This window comes from Miniopterus schreibersii (assembly GCF_964146895.1).
Source record: "Miniopterus schreibersii genome assembly, chromosome: 3".
NCBI lineage: Eukaryota > Metazoa > Chordata > Mammalia > Chiroptera > Miniopteridae > Miniopterus > Miniopterus schreibersii.
The window spans coordinates 75,446,202-75,469,178 of record NC_138103.1 but is presented as its reverse complement, the minus strand read 5'-3'; the positions used below and the strand labels follow the sequence as shown (position 1 = coordinate 75,469,178).

Genomic DNA, 22,977 nt, shown 5'->3' with positions numbered 1-22,977 from the left:
AAATTCAATAAAGCTAGGAGCTTTTTTCCTAGCTAATTTTTAAGCTGATAATTTTGTATGGCCCTCGATTGATGTTATAAATATCCAAATGGCCCTTGGCAGAAAAAAAGTTCCCCACCCCTGCCCTAGAGGATGAAACCTCCTGTAGAAAGAGAGGGGCCAAAAGGCACAAAGGCATCACATTTGTGAGCAGAGAAGGAAGCCACCTTGGAAATGAATATTCTACAGACCAACAGCTATGGGTAAAGGCCAAACTGCCAGATGAACCTAGCATAAATTGTTGACAAAAAACAAACACACAAAAAACCATGAACAAAATAAAACACTTTAAGCCACTAAAATAATATCACAGGAGACAGTATTTCACACTTACCAGACTGGCAAGAATTTAAGCCAGTCAATATCAAATATTTTCTACTACTGGAATAAAAATTAGCATATTCACTATGGAAAAGCTTGGCATTACAAAGTAAAGTTGAACATGCATATATCCTCTAAACTAATTCCACTCCAAGGTAACTCTGGGTATCCTAAAGAAACTTCCACATGTACAAAAGGAAACATGTCCATAAATGTTCATGGGAGCATTGTTTATAACAGCAAAAAACTGAAAGAGGCTCAAATCACCATTAACAGAAGAACAGATAACTAGATTGTGGTATACTGATATAACAAAGCAGAATATAGATGAGAAAATCCCATCAACTATAATTAAATATATCAACATGGATGAATATCAAAAATCATGAGAAATAAAAGAACAAGTCATAAAAGGACACACACTCTTCGGTACATTTTATATAAAGTTCAAAACAGAAAAATACTTCAGAAACAAATCAATATATTGTTTAAGGATACAAGTGAAAGTGTTAAAACAGTAAAGAAAGTGAGGGCATAATTAAGACAAAAATCAGGATGTCGATGACCTCTGAGGAAAAGATTCAAATTGTGGGTAAACAAGTGTTCATTTTATTATTCTTATATAAATTGGTCAGCTACGGTTTATACATTCTTCTATGAATGATCTATTTTTCAATAAAATTGTCTGAGGGCATTTAAAAAGAACAGAGCTCCCTCTAGTGGACTAAATTTGTTTTTGCTTTATAAATTATAAATTTTATCCTAACATGATCATGGATTCCAGAATTTAAAGTCCCTTAAAAATGATCTAGTACAAACTCCACATTTGTACACTGAAGATAGAAAAGGTACTAACCACAGGTAGTCATCCTATAGAATAAGCCAGGTCTCTTACTGCTACCTCTGCTGCCAAATATTGGTTAAAAAAAAAAAAATTAGAAAATAATCTATATTAAACTATTATCCTTTGATGAATTTACTTGAAACAAATTAGAATTCATTACCTAATCAACTAGGGTATCTAAACCACAGGAAAAACATAGTTTATAATTTTAATAAATTTGACCCATAAGTGACAGAGAACACAATGACTTAAACTCTTTTCCATAATATATACTAAAATTATTCCTTTAGCATCAGCAGAAATTTGCAGCACCTACAGCTTTTGCCAGCCTGAGCCTGCCTCTTTGACTTCATAAGTAACCTAAAGCCTTTGTATAAAAAGCCAGCCGGGGTAGAGATTATTGTAGGAATTGACCTCTCTGAGACTGCCATTTCCCAGAAACCCATGGGTTCGGCAAACCCATAGCAATTTGCTGGGTTTCAATGTACTATGTACCCATTCAACATATTTTTCTAGTCCAGTAGTGCTATATAGTACTGTGTCATTTACATGCTGAAAAACTGCTAATGATTACATTTCACAATACGTAAAGTGTTCAAGGGAAGAATGAGAGATGAAGAGAAGTAATCAGTTGTCAAACTAAGAAAGCCTTGGAGCCCCAGTTCAGAAATGATTCCTTATTCCATGTGAATAAAATATGAGTAAAGGATCAAATGAGAATTTTTAAGGAGGGGAGAGATGTGATCCAATCTGAAAGCCACTCCTACTTTAGATTAGCAGTAACTATTTAGAAAATAAATTACATTTGAAACAGAAACATTTATATATATTTTTCATATATAAACTACCTAGGACTTCTAAAAAGTGTACAAGATTTACAGGGAAAACTACTACCATTTACAAGAGCACCAAACACCATTAACTACTTAGATCTAAATCTAACAAAACTTGTGTACAGTCTGTGTACTGAAAACTACAAAACACTACTGAAAGATTAAAAACCTAAATAAACTGAGAGATATACCATGTCCAGGATTTGGAAGACTCAATTTTGTTAATTTGTCAAATCTCTGCAAACTGATCTACAGATTCCATACAATTTCACTCAATATCTCAGCAGAAATTCTTGTAGAAATAAGCAAGTTGATTGTAAAATTTATGTGAAAAGGCAAAAGAACTAGAATAGCCAAAACAATTTTGAAAAAGAACAAAGTTAGGGACACACTACCAAATTTCAAGATTTATTATAAACTTACTATAATCAAGACAGTGTTGTACTGGAGAAAAGCTAGAATATAGGATGGACTCTATATGGTGCTGTGTCCCATATACATAGGAATACATGGCTAAGAACCATGGGCTGGATGCAGGAATAGCCTTACTCACCCCTCCTCCCAGGGCCCCATTCCCACAACTAGAGGTCCTGTCCCCTAAAGAGCGAGTACTCTTGCCAGGAAACATAGCAGGGCACTTTGGACTCCTTGTGGCAGGGAGCAACAGGCAAGACGAGGAATCACTAACACAGCAGCAGTAACTGATCCTCACCCGCAGAAAGAGGACAGGCTGCTCTGACCCCGTCAAGACAGGAACACTTGTGGCAGCTCTACTACCTTGTCCCACTGTAACTGTGAATGGGCGTGTACAGAAACATCAGCCTGAGAAGTGCATGGTTAGCAAGGGTTCCGACTCTCAGAAATGAACTTTTGGGTCACACTACCAGGTAAGCCAGCCAAAATCTGCCAAGGTGATAGGTGAGGGTGAGGAAATTTACAATGGAGAGTGGAGGAGGAGAGGATGAGCACCAGTTGTAGCTATGAGACCAGCTGCAGCAACAGGGACTATGTTCTTCTAGTAATTTCCGTCTCCTAGACTTCGCCTCAGGAAGAAAGGCCCATGAACGTGTGGAAAGCTGATCTGGAAAGCACAAGAAATGGAGGTGCACAGTCCATCTCTCCCTTCAAGAACCCAACAGACTCCAGTCTCTAGCTGCTGTACCTTTCATGCTTCTCCCAGGAAGCTTCCAGCACATGAATGAGCACAGTGAGGGCTCTGGAACCACATCAATCCTAACAGAAGACACAGGACTTCTCTAGCAGGCAACCTCTGCCCAAGGAATCCTCATCAGCCTGGTAAAGACTTTCTCAGAACTGCACCCTGTGGTCTGAGGCCCTTCCTACCCAATTCTTTCCCTCTGTTTCAGAGGTCAGACCTGTAGCACAATCTGAAGACTCACCCCAATTCCTGTTCCTTTCCCCTTTATTCTTTCCAGGTGCCCCAGAACCCTGGTATTAAATCACCTGCATTACCTATGTCCATCTTGGCATCTTCTTTTCTCAGAGGGCCTGAACAGAATCTTCTAGTAATTTGTACTCATTCATGTGTGATGGCTTCACATCACTTCAAACAATGTAAGTGCCTTCTACATGTCAGATACCACTAGGTAGCGGAGGTATGAAAATTAATAGGAGTTATTGCCCTCAAGAAACAGTCTAGTGCAGGAGTAAGCAACCGTGGCCTGCAGGCCAAGTCCCACCACTTGCTTTAATAAGTAAAGTTTTACTGGAACACAGTCATGCCCAGTCCCTTACATTTGCTCTGTGGCTGCTTGCAATAGCACTCAGGCAGTTGTACTGAGGTCGTCTGACCCACAAACATTTACTCCCTGGCCCTTTATGGAACAAGTTTGCTGAGCTCTCATCTAGTGAGACCAGAGGTACCCTCAAGACAGAAACGTAAGCATCCTTACTTTGTAGAGGAGGGCACGGAGGTTTAGAGTGTAAGCAATTTACCTAAGATGGCATGGGTAACAGTAACTCAGCTGGGATTTGAACCCAGGCCTGCCTCTCTCCAAACTCTGTGCTTGTCATAGCCCTTCCATTACTGAGCTTGTATTATACTTAACCACAGCTCACCTGACATGGGAAATGACTGAGCCACTTTTACTCAGGAATAAAGGTGGGGTGATTATTGCTTAACTCCTGCCCAGTAAAAAGGAAACTTCACTTACCAACCTTTGAACTTCTTTCTCAGTAAATACGAGGCATTGTGCTTGGTGTGGGGGACACAGATAAAAGCAAATTCTTTCACAACCTTTTCTACCAACACTCCTTGCATAATGACAGGCAACAAGTTCTTACATATTCCAACCTCACTCATGATGACATGATGATGGCTTTTATAAGCAAGTCCCCTAACCTTGACTGACCTCTCTCCATTCCTTGCCTGACAACCCCTATTGATGTATCAATACTCAACCTAAGTGTCACCTCTGAAGCAAAATATTCTCTGACTTACTCAAGCAGAGTTGATTCTCCAGTCCTCCAATGGCACGAAATGCAGCTCCTTAGAATAGCATTTGTGACAATGAATTCTGATTTATCTGTCTTCCTATCTAAACTTTAACTCTGAAGACAGGGCCACGCATCCAAAGTGTTCAGCAGTGAGGCTGGCATAAGTAGGCATCCATCAAGCTTGAGAAAGGAAAAGGAGGCAGGAAGGGGGGAGGATGGGAGAAGCAACACGTGAGGATCTAATTACCTGACCCCAAAAAACACCAAAAGCTTTAAGAAAAGGCCAGAACATAAGTATTAATTGAGCAACTGGTGAAATGCTGACTGGACATCAGTTGCATAAAAATGCTTAAATAGATACGCTTTCTGATACTCACATAAAACATTTGTCTGGCCTCTCCCACTTCTACTCTGCAAGCCTATAAACTCCTCAAATCCAGAGTGGTATACCCTCACCTTTAAAGGACTTTTATAAATCTGGTCTTATAACCTGCATCTCAAGGCAAGTTCCCACGCCTCTCAGAAAGTTATGGTTTAAGATTAACTGAGAAAAACTGACTGATACTGACAGGACCTTTATTACTTGGTTTCAAGATAAACAGTATTTGAGAAGTACTGTTCAATCCATCTTCTCTTCATCTAAAATGGGAGCATTCAGGGAGCCATGCTCCTTTGATTTTTCTGGCTTCCATTGCTCCATTCCCTATTAATGATAATAATCAGGCATCATGAATTCAGAGAAAAGAAACCTAGGTAAAGACTAAAGAAAGGCTTTTCAAAGGCAAGTTGGCAAAGACCGAGTGGATAAAACAAATAAATATAAAGGGAAGGGATCTAGAAACCTGACAGAGAACATAAAACACAGGAACATAAGACCACAATAAAGGGCCAGGAATAGAGAGATAAATCATGGGTTCAAAATTTTTACAAGCTAATCAAACTAACTACTTTTTGTGGGTCAGGACAATCTACTTTGATGCATTATTTAACACATCTGCATGTACTGTCATCTTTTAGATCCAAACATGGCAGTGGTAATGTAACCTCAGAATGGGTTGTACTTAAGTCCAATACAGGACTTTCAGCCCAGGGGCCAAGTGTAATCAGCCTACTACCTTCTCCCAGTGAACTGTACTCCTGTGTCTCAGGGACTATCAGGATCCTCAGCTGGAATATGTCCCCTGTCTCTAACTGCTACAGGCTGATCTGTTGCTTAGCTTTTGGGAAGTTCACATACACACAAAAATCCTGGCACTATTTCCCAGGCCCCAAAACTGCCTGTTTTGCTCCCTCTACAGGCACTGCTTGTTATATCAGTCTGAGTGAGTTCTTGGTGGCAGAAACAATTCTGGCTAATTTAATCAGAGAGAACTTGAAAACATCCAAATAAGTCACAAAATCAACAGGAGAGCTGAAGAATCAGGATTAGAAAAACACAAAAGCAGGGTTAAGGGGAGAAAGGAGGCCACAGCAGCACACATAGCAGGAACCACAAGGGACAGCCTAGTGTGAAAGTCACTGCTGGCACCATGGCCTCTACATGCCTCTGCCTCTATGCACTTCTGTCCTTGCTCCTGCAGGCCGCCACTGCTAGCACAAGGAATTCTAAGCTGTCCCTCCCTCTTTGCAACCCGCACTCAAGATTCAGTCCTAGGTAGGAACAAACCAACTGCCAAAGGTAGGACACAGGCCTGCACCTAACTGCTTAGGGCAGGAAGAGGGAGTATCTCACCTACCAAGGCTTCCACTGGTGGGAACAGGGCCCTGCCTCCCCCCATGGTTCCTACAAACAGGAATCCCACAAAATAGGAAAATTTAGAATGCCTGGAAACAATAATAATAATAATAATAATAAATGGTCAAATGTCTATCCTATTACTACTATTCAATTAACTCTAATCTACAGAACATAGACTTTATTTCTACTCGAAACACTAACCTTGACTGCCTTGTCTTTTTAAAATAAAAGTCTACTCGCAGCAGGTACTTAAGAAACTCCGTCAAATGTATCCCTATGACATCCTGACCTAAAACTTCTTCTGCAGCCAGGCCAGGCTCCTCCTCCTTCTCCCAGTAAAGCTGACATGCATTTCTGAGAGCCTCAGTCTTGCCATTCTTGTCACCTGAAATATCATCTCCCTTCCTGTCCCTTATTATTCAGATCCTGCCCCATTCTCAGGACCCAAGTTGAAGTTTTCCACTTCCTCTTCCATAAGGTCTCAAAACACTCCAGTATACACTGAGTAGATCACCGACACAATTCCTGCACTAGCCAGACAGACAGACATAATCATGACACAGTCTGGTATAATGTAGGGAAATGGTGGGAAGTGTGGCAACTGGAATGGGTTTATCTTATCTAAAGACTTTCAGGTTCATAATTTTGTAAGACAATGTGTTAGAACCTAATAGCATTAGGTGCCTCTGGGTAAGAGAAGTGGGTGGCTGGGGAAGAGAGGTGGAAAGGAGACTTTTTATTATATATACTCTTTTTTACTTTGTAAATTTTGAACCACATGAAAGTATTACCTTCACAAAATGAAAAATAAAAATCAGATAGATAAAATTTTAATGACCAAAACACTACACCAGTTGAACAAAATAGATGTGCCATCCCAAGGACCACCAGTGTAGCACATCTAATTTAATGTTTGTTATGCGTTCATTTGGGTTAATTAATTAAATAGCCTTGGTTCTGCTACTTATCTTTTTCACATATTTGTAATCTATCACAAGAGATTGCAAAGTTAGGGAAGAAAAGAATCATGTTATATTTCTTTTTATCTCCTTCATTGCCTTGGATTGAGAAACACGTGATTATGTACTCAGTATTTGGAATCATAAAAAGTCTGGAATTTGAAAAGGCCTTAAAGATCTAGTTCATCCCTGTCATTTTATAGATGAAAAAACTGATGCCTAGGAAGGCTAAGGAACTTATCTAACTATTACAGGACAAGAACCTTGGATTTGGTGAAATGAGTGAAAACAAAAGAGTAACATCACAGCCCTGGCCAGGCAGCTCCGTTCCTTGGAGTGCAGTCCCATACACCAAAAGGTAGCAGATTTGATTCTCCGTCAGGGCACCAGCCTAGATTGTGGGTTCAGTCCCCAGTCAGGGCTCATACGGGTGGAAACCTCGAAGTTTCTCTCTCACATCAATGTTTCTCTTTCTTTCTTTCTCTTTCTCTCTCTCTCCCTCTTCCTCTTGCTCTAAAATCAATACAACATATTCTTGGGTGAGGATAGAAAGAAAAATCACAGGCACAAATTCTGAGCGTTACTATTAAAGGATGTCCACTAGAGGGAGCCAAAAGTCCATTAGCTTGAAGGTGAGGTTCTTAAATCAGTTCCCCACAATCAGCAAACAGAACAGTTCCACTTCCCCTCCCCCCAAAAAACTCCCTCCTGCTCTGACTCTATAGGCACAGCCTCCTGCTCAACCCCCTACTCCCAACACACAGTACCATTCCATTGTACAGACATACAATGTTTACCCATTCATCCACTGAAGAACATTTAGGTTGTTTTCAGCTATTGGTGATTATTAAGAGAGCTGCCATAAATATTAATGTACCAGTTTTTGTGTGAACATAATTTCTCCTTTTTCTACGGTAAATGCCCAGGCGCAAGAATACTGAGTCACAGTGTAAGAATATGTTAAACTTTAAAAAAAACCTCCCAAACTGTTTTGTAAAGTGACTACCAATCTAGGCTTCCCACCCGCAATAAATGAGATTTCCAACTGCTCTGCATCCTCACTAGCTCTTGATATTGTATTTTTATTTTAGCCATTCCAATAGATATGTAGTGGTATCCTGTCATGGTTTTAATTTGCATTTCCCTAATACTAACTATGTAAAACATTTTTTCAAGTGTTTATTTGCTATCTAATTATCTTCGATGAAGTATCTGATCAAGTGTTCTGTTCATTTTTTAATTGGGTTGTTTTCTTACTGTTGAGTTTTATGATATATATATATGTGTGTGTGTGTGCGTGTGTGTACAGTGTCCAAAAAAATGTATACACACTTTAACAGCTTATAGCTCAATTGATGTTTCTTTCTTTTCAAATTTAACCCATTGGAATTAATAATTATTCAATGTGTATACATTTTGGGGGGACACCGTGTGTGTGTGTGTGTGTGTGTGTATTATTTCCCATTGATTTTAGAGAAAGAAATGAATGCAGAGGGAGAGAAAGAAACATTGATGAGGGAGAACCATCGATTGGCTGCCTCCTGCACACCTCCTATAGGGGATCGAGCCAGCGACCTCAGCACATGCCCTGACTGGGAATCAAACCAGTGACCTCTGGGTACATGGAACAACGCTCAACCAACTGAGCCACAGCAGCCAGGGCTCGTTCTTAATATTTTTGATACCAGTCCATTGTCATTTATGCATTTTGCAAATATTTTCTTCCCATTTGTGGCTTGTCTTCTCATCCTCTTAATAGTATCTTTCACAGAGCAAAAGTTTTTAATTTTGATGAAGTCCAATTTATCACGGGGTTTTTTTTCTTTCATAAATCACACTTTTGGTGTCATGTTTAAGAACATAAAAGACAAAGATTTTTTTCTGTTTAATTAAAATTTTTGTAGTTTTACATTTAAATCTATGATTCACTTTGAATTTTTTGTATAAAGTGTGAGGTTTAGGTTGAAGTTCATTTTCTTGTATATAGAAGATAGATATCCAATTGTTCCAACACCCTTTACTAAAAAGACTACTCTTTTTCCTTTAAATTTAAAAGAAATTTACACCTTTGTAAAAAATCAATTGGTCACATTTGTGTGTGTTTCTGGACTCTTCTGTTCCACTGATCTATGTCTATCCCTTCACCAACACCAGTCTTCATTATTGTGGCTTTATATTTAGTAAGTCTTAAAACTGGGTAGCATGATTCCTCCAGTTTTTTAAATTAAGAACTGTGAAAGTAACAGTATTCAATAAAGATGACAATATCTACATAAAATTTTTTAGTTTCAAATTATAATCAGTAGTTTGGAAATAGGCCAGAAAAAAAAGCAAGTATGAGGGAAAGGACCAGAAAAGAGAAAAATAAAGTAGGAGGAAACAAAAGGAAAAAGAAGGGAGCACGACAGTGACACACATGAAGGGGTGGAAAGAGAAAAAGAGGAACAGAGAAGAGGTAGGGGAATAAAAAGAAAATGGGTCCGCACACAGCAGCTCCAAACCGCTACAGCTGAGCCAGTGACGCCCCTCTGTAACCATGAACACCTTTTCAGTTAGCAGTACCCACCAGAGCCAGACCAGGAGTGAAAGCAGGTCAAGGGCTCCATCCTGCTGAAGACCTACACTAGGCCAAACACTTTCCTCATTAAATAGTCAGAACAATTAATTACCATATTACACACTTCTATTTTTACATAACCCATTACGTTAGGTTTAAGTAATCTTATATAATTGTCTGTTCACATACATAAATGGGGAGATTCTATGATCAGTATGACATTTCTTTAACTAGAATATTCCTGGTATTTTATTTAGATGTTTCAAAGAGAAAAGTGCCTGGTTCTCTGAGGATGAAATACCCACCTTGCCCATCTCACAGGGTTGTCATGAAAATGAGATCACAGAAGGGAAACTGCTTCAAAAACTGAAATTTCTTATAAAAACACTGGCTCTCCTCATCAGAAGTCTAGAGCCACGAAGTTTTGTTAGACACAGATGACAGCATCTGACTCAACTCTGAGGAACCTTAGGTGAAATCTAAAATAGTCTTCACTAGAAGCAAATCCAGATGACGACTTGATATCATCAGTATTAGTAACAGGAAATAACTCTGGGCACTTCTCTGCAACATCTTTTCTGATTATTATGAACAATTATGCAACAAGTCTGACACATCATAGGTGCTCTAGATTTTAGTTCCTTTCCTCCCAGCAAGAACTCTCAGCTGTGCCTGCCACCCTTCTTGATACAAAGTATAAAGGTTCCTCTACCAGAAAGCCTGATATTTAGAGGCATGTTTTAGAATTTCTTCACCTTACTGACTCTCCACCTACTCTCAGATCTAATCTGCCTCTAGCTCCTAATCTCCCTTGTCTGCTTTCACTATAATTCGGCTGTAGTGCTATTCAACTACGAGCAGCACTAGAAATAAAGCACGTAGGGCAGCCTGTGCTCTTGCCTGGAGCACTGGCATGTAATGGTGACGATCCAGAGCACTAGTCCAGAAGCTGTGTGTGCAACAGCTGCCTTCACATTCATTAGCTTACTCTCCGTTCAAGGCATATGCTCCTAGGCAAGCGATCTACATGTCTACATAGATTTACCCCAGATTAACCTGAGAACATCAAACATCTGGGGTTAACTTATAGAATTTCCACTCAGGAAAAAGGAAGACTGAGTTTTCAGATGGTAAATAATGAAAGAAAATACTGCTCCCTTATGACTCAAGTATTCCGTAAGAAAAACTGGGGGTAGGGGAAGGGGATCATTATTTCATGGACGAATTTAATCTGTGTGCACTGTTTTTTAAAGGGGAAACATGAGGAAGCTTTCATATTGAGGGAACATGCTCTACAATCAGTGCTGGGTGGTCAGCTCCTAGAGCATGACCCTATTTTACAGTGCTGATGACTCACTCTCAGAGCCTCATGGGCCTAATGAGAGGTACCCAATTTAAGGTGACAAAAGAACAGATTAGAAGTTGCTCATCCAGAGAATCTTTTAGCAGTGTGCTGGCTAAATCTTGATGGGGTACAAGCAATTAGTTTCCCAAGAGAAATAATTACTGAAGAATCCCCAATGAAGTACGGCATGTGGAACCAGGGCTAGAGTTTCTACTGCCTGATGCTAATAAGTACTATGGTCGCAGAATAGGCTAACATCATGCACGATCCTAATTAAAAGTTGGACCATCAGATCAAAAATAACTGCCAAATGGAGACACAACTAATAGACCAGATGACAACTTGATATCTAGAAGCTGAAGACTGCTGATGAAACTCTGTGAGGAAATTAGATTCTAAACATACAGCAACATCTGGTCTTGGCCTTGGCACCCTCTCCTTGTTCTGCAGCCTTTCTCAGCAGCTAGTCTTGAAGAAGCCAAAGAAATGGTTCAAGTTGGAAAAACTCAGGTTTTTTCTACTCAAAGCCAGGTATCCCAGCGGCCCCCAAACGCCCTCACTAAATATGTTCTAAGAGGATTCCTTATTTTTCTGGGGGCAAGCTGCCCTACCCTACCTGCTCTATGTCCAGTGCTGCTCAAAGTTGACTAGCACTACAGCAAAATTACAATGAAAGCAGACAAGGGAGATTAGGAGCTAGAGGCAGATTATGTTTGCAAACAGATGGAAAACCAATTCCTTATTTTTCTAGAGTAAAATAAAGCAAATGCTAAGAATCCATATTCTCCTTTTTCTAAATCCCTCTCAGTTTCTTAGCACGTTGGTAGGCCTCTCTGTGGATAACTCAACAATTCCTTTCTTCTGGACTCATGTAGCTTCATTCCTCTTTCTTCTCCCACTCCCTGAATCTGAGGTAGGTCCCTTCCACCTCCAGCAATAACAGCCCAGCAAGCAGTGGGCATGGAAGTACAAGCAAAGAGATGTCCATTTCTCTCAGATTACCTGGTGGTAAGTGTCCGATCATAACAAAGCACTGAAACATGAGCAAAAATGTTTGAGGAAAAGCAGACATGCATTGCCAGGGTTAATCTGAGACATCAGGGAAATCTAGTACAATTCTTCAGATAAGCCCTAAGCTCTGCTTAATGATCAGCCCCATTCTGTCACTAGCCCCCTTAAATATGCACCTTCTCATTGCGCACAAAGGCCACCCAGAGCTACTATTTAACCCTTTTCAGATTCTCCAGGACAAGTACTAAGCTATGGTAGCCATCTTCCCAGGTGTGCAAAAGGCATGAAAAGATTTCCTTACTGAAAGGTCACTGCAACAAAAGGCTGCTGTGGGATGCTCTATGGAGTCAAGAAACATTACATTCGGTTTATTTTAACAACACATTCAGTTCTCCACTCAACAAATCACAGGGGAAGCATCCCTCCAAGGGACAAGGTAAATTCTTTCACATAAGGAAGTTTCAACAGACTGACAGATCCATTCGTCTTCCCCATACTCCTCCCCTTCAGAGTTCACTGGATGCTGTTACCTGTACAAGTGACCGTTGTCTTCAAAATCTTCCTGACCCCATTTTCCCTTGATGTCTTCAATAACATGATTCTTCAGGAACTTTCTTAGCAACTGCACCGTTTGTTTGCGGGTCACTTCAGGGCCAAAGTTCTGACTGCACCTCAGCAGCTCATGTAGCCAATCCACAGCTTCGGCAGCTGTGAAGCAATGCTCATAACTTTTGAAACGACAGCGATGCTTCCGTAATGGCATCCTAGCACGAAAAAGCTCGACTGTTTCATTCCACTTGGAGAAAAAAGAGAGAAAGGCATTGAATAATCAGTTAATTTTTTAATGGTTATTGCATCCAAAATACTTAAGACAAATACAATTTTTCCATTTAGAAGGCTGCCTTAATACTAGACAGAGCTTTGAAATTTATGTATTTACAGGCTTCACACTGTAAAGAAAAAGTAATTTTTAAAAATGAATATATTCATTCAATAAATATTTACTGGAAATATTGTCATTAAGTTGTCCTATTATGTGAACTTAATGAATTTTTACATTAATGAGAAACATATGATCAAAAATAATAGTAAACAGAGCCCAATGTGCTTAATTCACTTCTTGGAGCCCTATGTTTAATATGACTTCACCTCACTCAGCAATTATTTACTGTTCATTTCATGAAAGGCATTATATGGGGAAAGGAAAAAAGAGACATAGTGCCTGATGTCAAAATGTGTTCTAAAATTCTGCAGAATGTTTTCCTATTTAAAAGTAAATCTAGGTAGTAAGGGGTAAAGGGGGCCAAATACATGGTGAAGGAAGATGATTCGACTTTGGGTGGTGGGCACACAATGCACATACAGATCATGTCTCACAGAAATACACACTGGAAACCTATATGATCTTATTAACCAATTTCACCCCAATAGATTTAATTTTTTAAAAAAGAAAAGACAAAAAATAAATCTAGACATCCACACCTTCATCAACCCTCCCTAGAATAAATGAAATGTTTACTGATGTGTTCTTCCTACATAATTACTCCAATATCTTTTAGGATCCTAGGTTTTCCACCTATCCCCCCCCAAAAGTCCTGAAAACTCAGTCTTATTCCCATACCCATTCTCTCTCCTCGTACTCTTCTCTCTCAAGCATGTTACGCCACAAGCTGTGAATTTTATTTTTCATCTCCCTTCCTACTGAAATCAGATTTTCTGATTTCACCTTTTCTCTCAGCTAGTTTTTATCTCATCATGTTCTGATCTCAGTATATTCTTTTTATTTTGCCCAACAATAGTTCCTTGTTTTCTCTTCTGATCAGGACTTTACTTCAGGTTTCTCTTCATACACTCTACTGCCCAAGCATCTCGGCAACTATTGTCCCTTTTCTCTTCTCTCTTTGATGGCTTTCTCAGCCACAGTAATAATTCCTGAGTATACATCAGGTGCTTGGGGGGCTAAAGTAGGCAGGGGCTGTGCAAGCATGTGTTGGGGAAGGTCATCAAGAAGACATGAGCACCTGTTGGACCCATGAGCTGGACCTGAGCAACTGGAGGCTCCCCCATCCTCCCCTGAGCTTGGAATACACGCTATTTGCCTTTCCTGCTCCCAGAAGGTGCTCCAAGGACACAAGCTTGACATAGAAACGTGGTGATAAGACTATGTGGACTGGGTACATGACTAAACCCAGTTAGTGCCTCAATATAAACTTTTAAGATTTGGCAGGTAGATGCGGAAAACGACTCATCTTGTGGCCGCCCAAGACAATCCTATGTGAGTTTCCTTGCTTATCAGCCCTGCCACTGACAAATCTTGAGTGGTCTGCCGTTTTCTTTGGACTCTCCCTGCCCTCTGTGGATGGAGGATAGTTTCATATTTCACCTGAGAAGCTCCCAAAGAGGTTGCAACCCAACAGCAAGCACCTTGGACATGTAGCACAGAGTACAACACACAGTAGGTATCCAATAAGCAAATGCTTAATTTGTCTCGTGTTTTCTGCTTTTTTAAAACCACCTTCTAACTTCATGCCATTTAATTCCACTCTGACTCCCAAACATGTCTTCCGCCTGGCCAAATTCAAACATCATTTTGTCTTATGCATATTAATCCTCTTACTATATTTGACACTGTTACAGGCAATGCTCTAAATTAAGTTGGTGCAGATTTAAAAGGCCTATAAAATCTCTTTAAAACACATACAGAAACAAGGCAAGCCACAGAGTAGGGTAACAAATAACCAGGATTTCCAAAACAAAACAAAGAATTCAAATCAACAAAAAAAAGACAGACACTCCAACAGAAAAATGGAAAAAGACTTAAGCAGGTACTTCACATAAAAGGATCTCCAAATTTACCACGGCATATGCAAAGATGTTCAGTCTTATTATCAGTGAAATGAAAAAGAAATCCACAGTGCAATATCACTGTAACCAATACAAAATGGCTACAATGAAAAAGACAGGCAACATTAAGTGCTGGTAAGAATGTGGAGTAACTGGAAATCTCATATATTGCTGGAGAAAATATAAATCTGTACAATCACTTTGGAAAACAGGTTGGCAGTATCTATAGCACACCTTATAGCACAGCAATTCCATTCCTAAGTATATATCCAACAGAAATGCATATGTATGTTCACCAAAAAACACACTGTTCATAGTAGCAATATTAATACGCAAAAACAATCCAAATGTACATCACCCTAAGAACAGAAAAATAGTGATTTATCTGTGCAATGGAGTGCTAGTACAGCAATGAAAATAAATGAACTATTGCTACATGCAACGATACAGATGAGTAACACAGATAAAAAATGTAATACTGGTATAAGAAGACCAGATATGAAAAGTAAATACTATATGAAGTAAATACTACATAAAGTTAATATGGATTATTAGAAATCATAATAACAGTGGCTAATTTGTATGGAGGTGGAGAACAGGAGGGGGCAGGCAGGCCTCTGGAATGCTGATAGTGCTACATTTCTTGATCTGGGTATTGTTACATGGGATACTCAATTTGTGAAAATTCACTGAGTTGTACACTTGAAATTTTTATGCTTAAAAACCAAAACACACACACACATATATATATGCACACAAATACATATATATTAAAATCCTCTTTAAGAGCAATCCACAATTTTAGATTACCAACCTGAAAGTTGGTAAATATGAACTGGCTGGCTGTGGTGGTAGACTGAATGCAGGAGAGAAAGAGGAGGGAGGGTGGAGCGGAAACCATGTGAGTTCATGAAAGAGAGACTGGACATAAGCAGAGGAACAGCAAAGCAAACTGTCTACAACTACATAAAGAATAGTGGAAAAAGAGCCCATGAAGAGTCTGTGGACATTGATATAACTTTATCTGCCTATCTACCTCACCAGGTTATTGTGAAGTCAAATGAAATCATCACCATGAAAGCACTTTGTAAAAGATAAAGCATTCCTCAAACATAAGGATAATATATAAAATTTCCAGGATAACCTCTTAAAACAAATTAGGGGGTTCAATCTATTGTAGAGCTGAAAGAAACTCTGGGACAAAATCAAGACCCAAAGAGGACTCAGAAATTGGCACATGTCACTCAAGGTACTTCGTCTCAGAATAACATCTGGAATCCTATGGTCTCCTCCTCAAGTGATCATTTCATTATGCCAACTACCTATGAATGTTAACATAACTTTAAACAATTTCCATGTATTTTTAACAATTTCTTTTAATCCTCTGCTGACACCTAGCTTTCATTTAGGTGCTCATCAAGTATGTTGGGAGGTAGAGAGGGAAGGCTAATAAAAAAGATTTTCATTTATTTTATGTTAATTGAATTATCATAATCTTATCAACTAGGCTTAGTGCATAGTATTTTGTGTATTATATAACATAATAAAGACATGGCTCTCTGGAACCCAATATTTTGAAATATAAATAAATTTCAATAAATAAAATGTATTAAATAAATGAATAAAGTTTATTAATTTAATCAGGCTGGTTAGCAGTTCCTCTACTTGTTACTTTAATTACAGAATGCATATTTTAACAAATGCAAAAATATATACAAGAGTCTGCCCTCTCTCTCCAAGTCTACATACCTATTAAACATGTATACACATATATAGAATTTCCCCCATTGTTTGTATGTGTTGTTTATTATTGTTGTTTGCTTCCTTTTTAAAGAAACAAGATCAATCATACTGCACACATTATCCTACAATCTGCTTCTGTATTGAACATACCATGGATATCTTTCTATCTATGTCAATACCTGCACACCCATTCTTATGAATACAAGTTTCATAATTCATTTGATTATTTTCTAACTCACGGGCATACAGCTATTTCCAGTTTGTGTTAAAAGTATGGTCTTGTTTATACAACCTAAAGTATCATGCTGTTATTTATTTACTTTTGATAGGACAGATTTCTAGAGTATCAGCATGTTTAAATCAGTTGTAGCAATTCACACTCCTACCAGCAATGTATGAGCCTACTGCCTCATCTTCAGCCATACCTAGGTGTTATCATTCCCTTCACTTCTGTCAACCACATACAAGCAATGCTACCTCCAGGTAGTGGTTGCATTTTCCTATCTTCATCTTTAGTCATTTTTATTTCATCATCTGAGACTTGCCATTTTTTCTATTGGGTTGTTTCTCTTTTTAATCAACTTTAAGAATTTAAATCTAAGTGCATATAAATCAGGAAAGTTAGTCTATTTTGATTAGTTCAGTATCCCCACCACCAAGGATAGTGTCTGGCATATAGTACGATGTTCAATAGATATATATTAAATGAAGAAATATGGACTATTAATTCTTCTTTAAATATTTTAGAAGTGTTTTTTCTCCTGGCTTTTCAATTTATTTATGTGGTTCTCTTGCTTTAGGAAGGTTTTGTTCTAAATGATGATGCTGTTTTAAAGAAACAAATATAATTTTTTTCTTTATGGCTTCAGGGTTTACGCTCTTAATTAAGAAAGTTTCCCCATCCTGAGGCACTAAAAATATTTACCAAAATTTTATTTTAATATCATAGAGGGATTTTATTTTAATATTTGAAACTTCGACTGAAATTTTTTATGGTGGGAGTTAAGAGAGCGCTAACTTTATTTTCTTCCAAATGGAGAGCCAATAATGCCATCCTTTTCTCACTGAATTGCAACAGTAAGTTACCTTACACATTACCTTTCTTGATTCTAAACTCTCTTTTCTATCCCACTGAGATACTTGTCTGTTCCTGTGCAATACTATACCCTTGTGATTACAGTCAATTAATACTAAGTTTAAATCTCTGGTAGGTCAAGGTGCCTACAGTCTTTAAAAATTGTTTTGAATTCTTGAACTTTTACTCTTGTGTATGAGCTTTCAACTCAATGCAGATCCCATTCAAAAGAAAATGTATCTATTGGGATTCTGATTGGGTTTTTAGCTGTTCTTACAGCTGGTTTTCTTTTCACACTAAAAATTTTATAAGACATCCTTATCAAAGGTTCATATCTCTTATTAAATAGGGAATTGCCCGGCCAGGCATGGCTCAGGGGTTGAGCGTCGACCTAGGATCCAGGCGATCGGGGTTCAATTCTCGGTCAGGGCACATGCCCGGGTTGTGGGCTCGATCAATGACTCTCTCATCATTGATGTTTCTGTCTCTCTCTTTCTCCCTCTCCTTTCCTCTGTCTGAAATCAATAAAGATATATTTTTAAAAAATAGGGAATTTATAAAAGACTTTTGAATTTCTTTATTTTGATTTTTAATGGCATTTATCATCACAGCTAACATTTACTCAATCCAGTGTTTCAACAAAAATTTCAAAACCTTCTGGTTTCTGCATCTACTTATTTCCAAATATAATTAAGTGGTTATTTGGCTACTCTGCCAAGAAAGAAAAATAATTAAGTTACCTTTAATTCACCATTCTCACTTACATTTAGGAAGAAAATATCCTATGCCAATAAAGAACAAGATAGAGTTTGAGAATGTGACTTTCTTCCATCACATATTACATTTGAAGAGATACTCTTTATAGCAAAGGGGACAAACAGACTTGTTTTATGATTAAAAATCTATTTTTGTTTCACTTATTTATTTCAGTCTCCTAATTTAAGAGAGAAAGAATCATAGGGCACAAATGTTTTTGCTTAACATCATGGCCTAAACTACAAAATACAACAGTATTGAAATGTGCTTCCTGTTCTTTCTTCCAGAATATTTATTCCATTTCCTTCCTTCTTAGCACCAAAATACTATGATAGTGGTGCTATAATAATATAGGCCCTGGGCAGGGAATTTGAAGACAACAAAATTCTAGATTTAGTTGTACTTGCCACATACTAGCAGTGTGAACTTGATCAAGTCAGTGAACTAGTCAAGTTAGATTGTCAAAACCAGACAATCTTTGAAGTATATTCTAGCTCTCAGATTCAATGATGGCTGTAAGTCTTTTCAAGTTCACCAGTTGCACCAGATGATATAAATAACTCAGAATTAAGTTCAAAGAAAGGATCAGTATATTTAAGTAATTTTCTTTCTCCTCATTATTTCTTTTAAAATAATTAACTATTTACATGTGGGTACAAAAATGAAAGCTATTTCAGTCATGATGAATAAGTTGCTAACTGGCATCCACATTCATCATGAACTGACTCATCAGTCTGTCATTTGATTTTTGGCATAAAAATTTACCTAGTCCATAAAATGTTATTTTCAGATAAGGCTTTGATGCTTTAGAAAACGGAGCTGTAGGCCGGCCAGGGGTGGCTCAGCCGTTGAGCATCTGCCTAGGATACAGGAGATCGAGGGTCAATTCCCAGTCAGGGCACATGCCCAGGGTTATGGGCTCGATCCCCAGTTGGGGGCATGCAGGAGGCAGATGATCAATGACTCTCTCATCATTGATGTTTCTGTCTCTCTCTCCGTCTCCCTTCCTCTCTGAAATCAATAAAAATATATTTTAAAACAAGAAAATGGAGCTGTATATGGTTTGCGAAAATCTAGTGAGTCACAAAAGCAACAAGTAAAGGCCTGCTCTTTGCATGCCAATATATTTTCCAAAGCTTTTCCTGAAGATTAGGTTGAGGGTGATGTTGAGAGAAGGGGTAAATGGTAAGCTGCTTTATGATTTACCTGGTAAAAGCTTTAAGGTACAATTGAATTTTGCTCAAAGAAACATTTATAAATTTCACAATGGGAGGAAAACACCTGTAATGAAAGTGGTATCAATGACAAATCAAAAATTCTTACTTAAAAAAACAACTGGCTATTGTTTCTGTGCTTTCAAAATCTTAGTTTAAGATCAAGTTTCTCAAATAGAATAAAGTTTAGAACTAGATTGACTACCTGGGAAATTCTGGTGAAATTGAGGTACTTTCATTAATTATTATCATAATTTAATTTTCTGCTTAACTTTATCAGTGTTGGCTAAACTAGGCTTGAATATCACTTCTTGGGGACTGAAGACTTCTGGAGAGTAGAAAGCACTTTTCTTTATAAATTCCTTTGATAATATATACTTTTAATAAGGGAAAGTTTAGTTAGAAAGTTACAGAAATAGAAGGGTCCTTGAGCTTAGGAGAAAGAGGGAGGGATACATGCTTTGAGGAAAGGAGGAGAGGTCCAGGCATGACCTGGGGAAGAGAGATCATGCCCTGGGGAAAGGCACATGGGCAGCTCCTCACATGACAATATTGTAATGTGACTCAGGATCAAGCACTGTCCAATACACAGGCACTCTGCATCTATGAAAAGTGGTACTTCATACATTTCTGTGAATATGAGATTAAAAAACAGTTCCAATTATGATGTGATTTTTTTTTTCAGCAGAAAGAATGAGAAACAGTTGTGCCAATATTCAAAGCCTCTCCGTTTCTCTTGCATAAGTGATGTGAACATATCGGGGGAGATGGGAGGATGTGTTATTTTCCTTCCTCAAAGAGAATAAAGTTTTTGAAAGACCCTGATAAAGCACAATCTCTAGTTCATCCCTGACATTGAACCTACCAGATGGTTTCAAATATTAGGGACAATTGTGAAGCAGAAGCAGATATAAAAACGTTATTTTTAAAACACCTTATTTGTTCCCTAAAAAGAACATCTAAAGAGGCTAGCAGAAAAGAAAATCAACATCTGTAGAGGCTAGCTGAAAGGAAAACTTAAATTTGTATTTATTTATTTATTTATTTATTTTTTTTAATGAATCACTCTGGGTGTCTGTAGCAGATTGTTTGCAAAGATGAATGCAATCATCCCCCCATCCTGTTCACAGGTACCTCTGTGATGTGACTGCAATTCTGTCCACAAAGAAGTGGAACTGACTAGGGAATATAGTCAGTAATACTGTAATAGATAGGTATGGTGTCAGGTGGGTACTAGGCTTTTGGGAGAGGGATCACCTCATAAGTTATATGTGTCTAACCACTATGCTGTACACCTGAAATATTGAACGTCAACTATAACTGGAAAAAAAAAATTTAACAAAAAAGAAAAGTGGAACTGAATTTCTACAATCTGAATGTAGCTGTTTGATGTGCTCTGACCAATGAGATCTAAACAAAAAGTTTCAAGCAAAAACCTTCTTTTGGTTATGATGGAACCACTATGCCCTATGTGAAGATTCTTGGTCCCGCTAACAGCCAAAACCAAGTCAAGGGGCCATCTTAGACCATCCTGGCCTAGTCACACCACCAGATGATCATAACACATGAATGGCCCCAACAGAAGAACCACTGACAAGCCCAGGCCAGACTGCTGACCCACAAAATTGTGGGCGAGTAAATGGTTAAGTCAAATGAAACAATGCTAGACTCTTCAAGTTCCCTGAAATCATAATTATAATTTCATGAGTATGTGGCATGTGCACTATTCTGTAAGAAGGAGATAATCTTTATAAGATTCTCAAAGAGGTCTATGAGCCAAATAAAAAATTAAACAACCATCTGCCCCAACCGTGGTTTCTCCTAGGAGCTGTCTTTCTGAGCTCTGGCTTGAGCCCACCAGTCATCTGACACTGGCTCTGGAAAGAAAAGGAAACCCTAATCATATCTCCCACTGTCCCACTGTCCTCATCTCTTCCACATTAAGGAGTCTAGTTGATTGAGAGTTTGGAACTTAACTCCCCTCTTTTCCTGGATATACATTAGGGTGCGCAGAACAATTCCCAAGTTAAGATGTGACCAGAAGTTGTGGCAGACCGAGAGATCCCTTCCTCCCAAATTACCATTACTCTTTCATAGAAAGCTAAAGACCTGCCATGGACATACCAAATTGACATCACGTCTCGCTTTGCGGTAATCCTTTGAAACAGAAATCACTACAATTACTTGCTCCAGGTTATAAACAAGTCAAGTAAGTACTTGACTGGAATACCCCTCAGAACTCTGAATACCAAAGCTCTTCCCCCAGCAGAAAAGGCCCGGATCACCAGGGTCTGCAAAGGCTCTTTCGGGCAACCAGGCCCCCCCTCATCTGAGTCGGTGATGCCAAAACAACAGAAACGCCAACCGGAAATACGGCCGGGAGGATCCACCTCAGTTCTGGGCACCGTTACAAAGAACCTCAAGTGTCACCACAAGTGACACGCCCTGCCCCGACTGCAGGAGGGGGTGGCCCTGAGGTTATGAACTGGGTTCTCCTCCGCCGGCAGCAGTCGCAGGGTTACTCAGGACAAAGAGGCTCGAGGGAGAGGGGTCACCTGGTCCTCCCCGCTTTCAAATTGGGAGGTGCCGCTGATTGCCGAGAACACCGCCAAGGTCTCGGAACAAAGCTGCGCCCCTGACGGCCTGGGCTCTGGGCCCCGTTTTCCTTTTTTCTTAACAACGTCCCGAAAACGGCGGCGACGACCTAAAGCCGGGCCGGGCCGGGCCGGGCCGGGCCGGGCCGGGCCTGACCTTCCGAAGCGAGGAGTGACCCGTCCGCGGTAAGGGCGGGGGATGGCGGGGCTGGAGGCATTGCCCACGCCCTCTCTCGCTCCCGCTCATGCTCCCGCTCCCGCTCCCGCTCACTCACCAGCCTGGTGGCCCGGTACGGCCCGGGCCCCACGATGCGGTGCTCCATGGCCCCCACACAGAGGCGGCGGCGGCGGCGACAGCGCTAATCTCCGCGAACCCTCGGAGCCCCGTTTGAATTGCGAGCCTGCGCGCAGCGGGCGCTGATTGGGCGTCGCGGCGGCACGTGACGGGAACTGCTGGGCGGGGCCGCCGGGACTCACTGCTTGGGGGCGGGGCCGCCGGGACGCACAGCTTGGGGGCGGGGCCGGTGTTTCCCTGGAGTCCTGCGGGGGGCAGAGCTGCGGGCGCGCTCGCAGCCGGGAGCAGGTCGGTTCCCGGCTCTTGCCGCACCTCGCGCACTCTCCAGGGGGGGTGCGGACTGACCATACTG

General features: G+C 39.7%; 1 protein-coding gene across 1 annotated transcript in view; it reads right to left on the bottom strand.

Annotated features, from left to right (window-relative positions):
* DEPDC1B (DEP domain containing 1B) overlaps positions 1 to 22,725 on the bottom strand; it is a 53,621-nt gene extending 30,896 nt beyond the window's left edge. The window contains exons 1-2 of the mRNA XM_081132318.1: positions 22,606 to 22,725; positions 12,635 to 12,900 (exon numbers count right to left, since the gene is read on the bottom strand). Of these exons, the coding sequence (XP_080988444.1) occupies positions 12,635 to 12,900; positions 22,606 to 22,653 (314 nt within the window). The 5' untranslated portion in view covers positions 22,654 to 22,725. The remainder of the gene's footprint in view (positions 1 to 12,634; positions 12,901 to 22,605) is intronic.
* Positions 22,726 to 22,977: the final 252 nt, after the last annotated feature.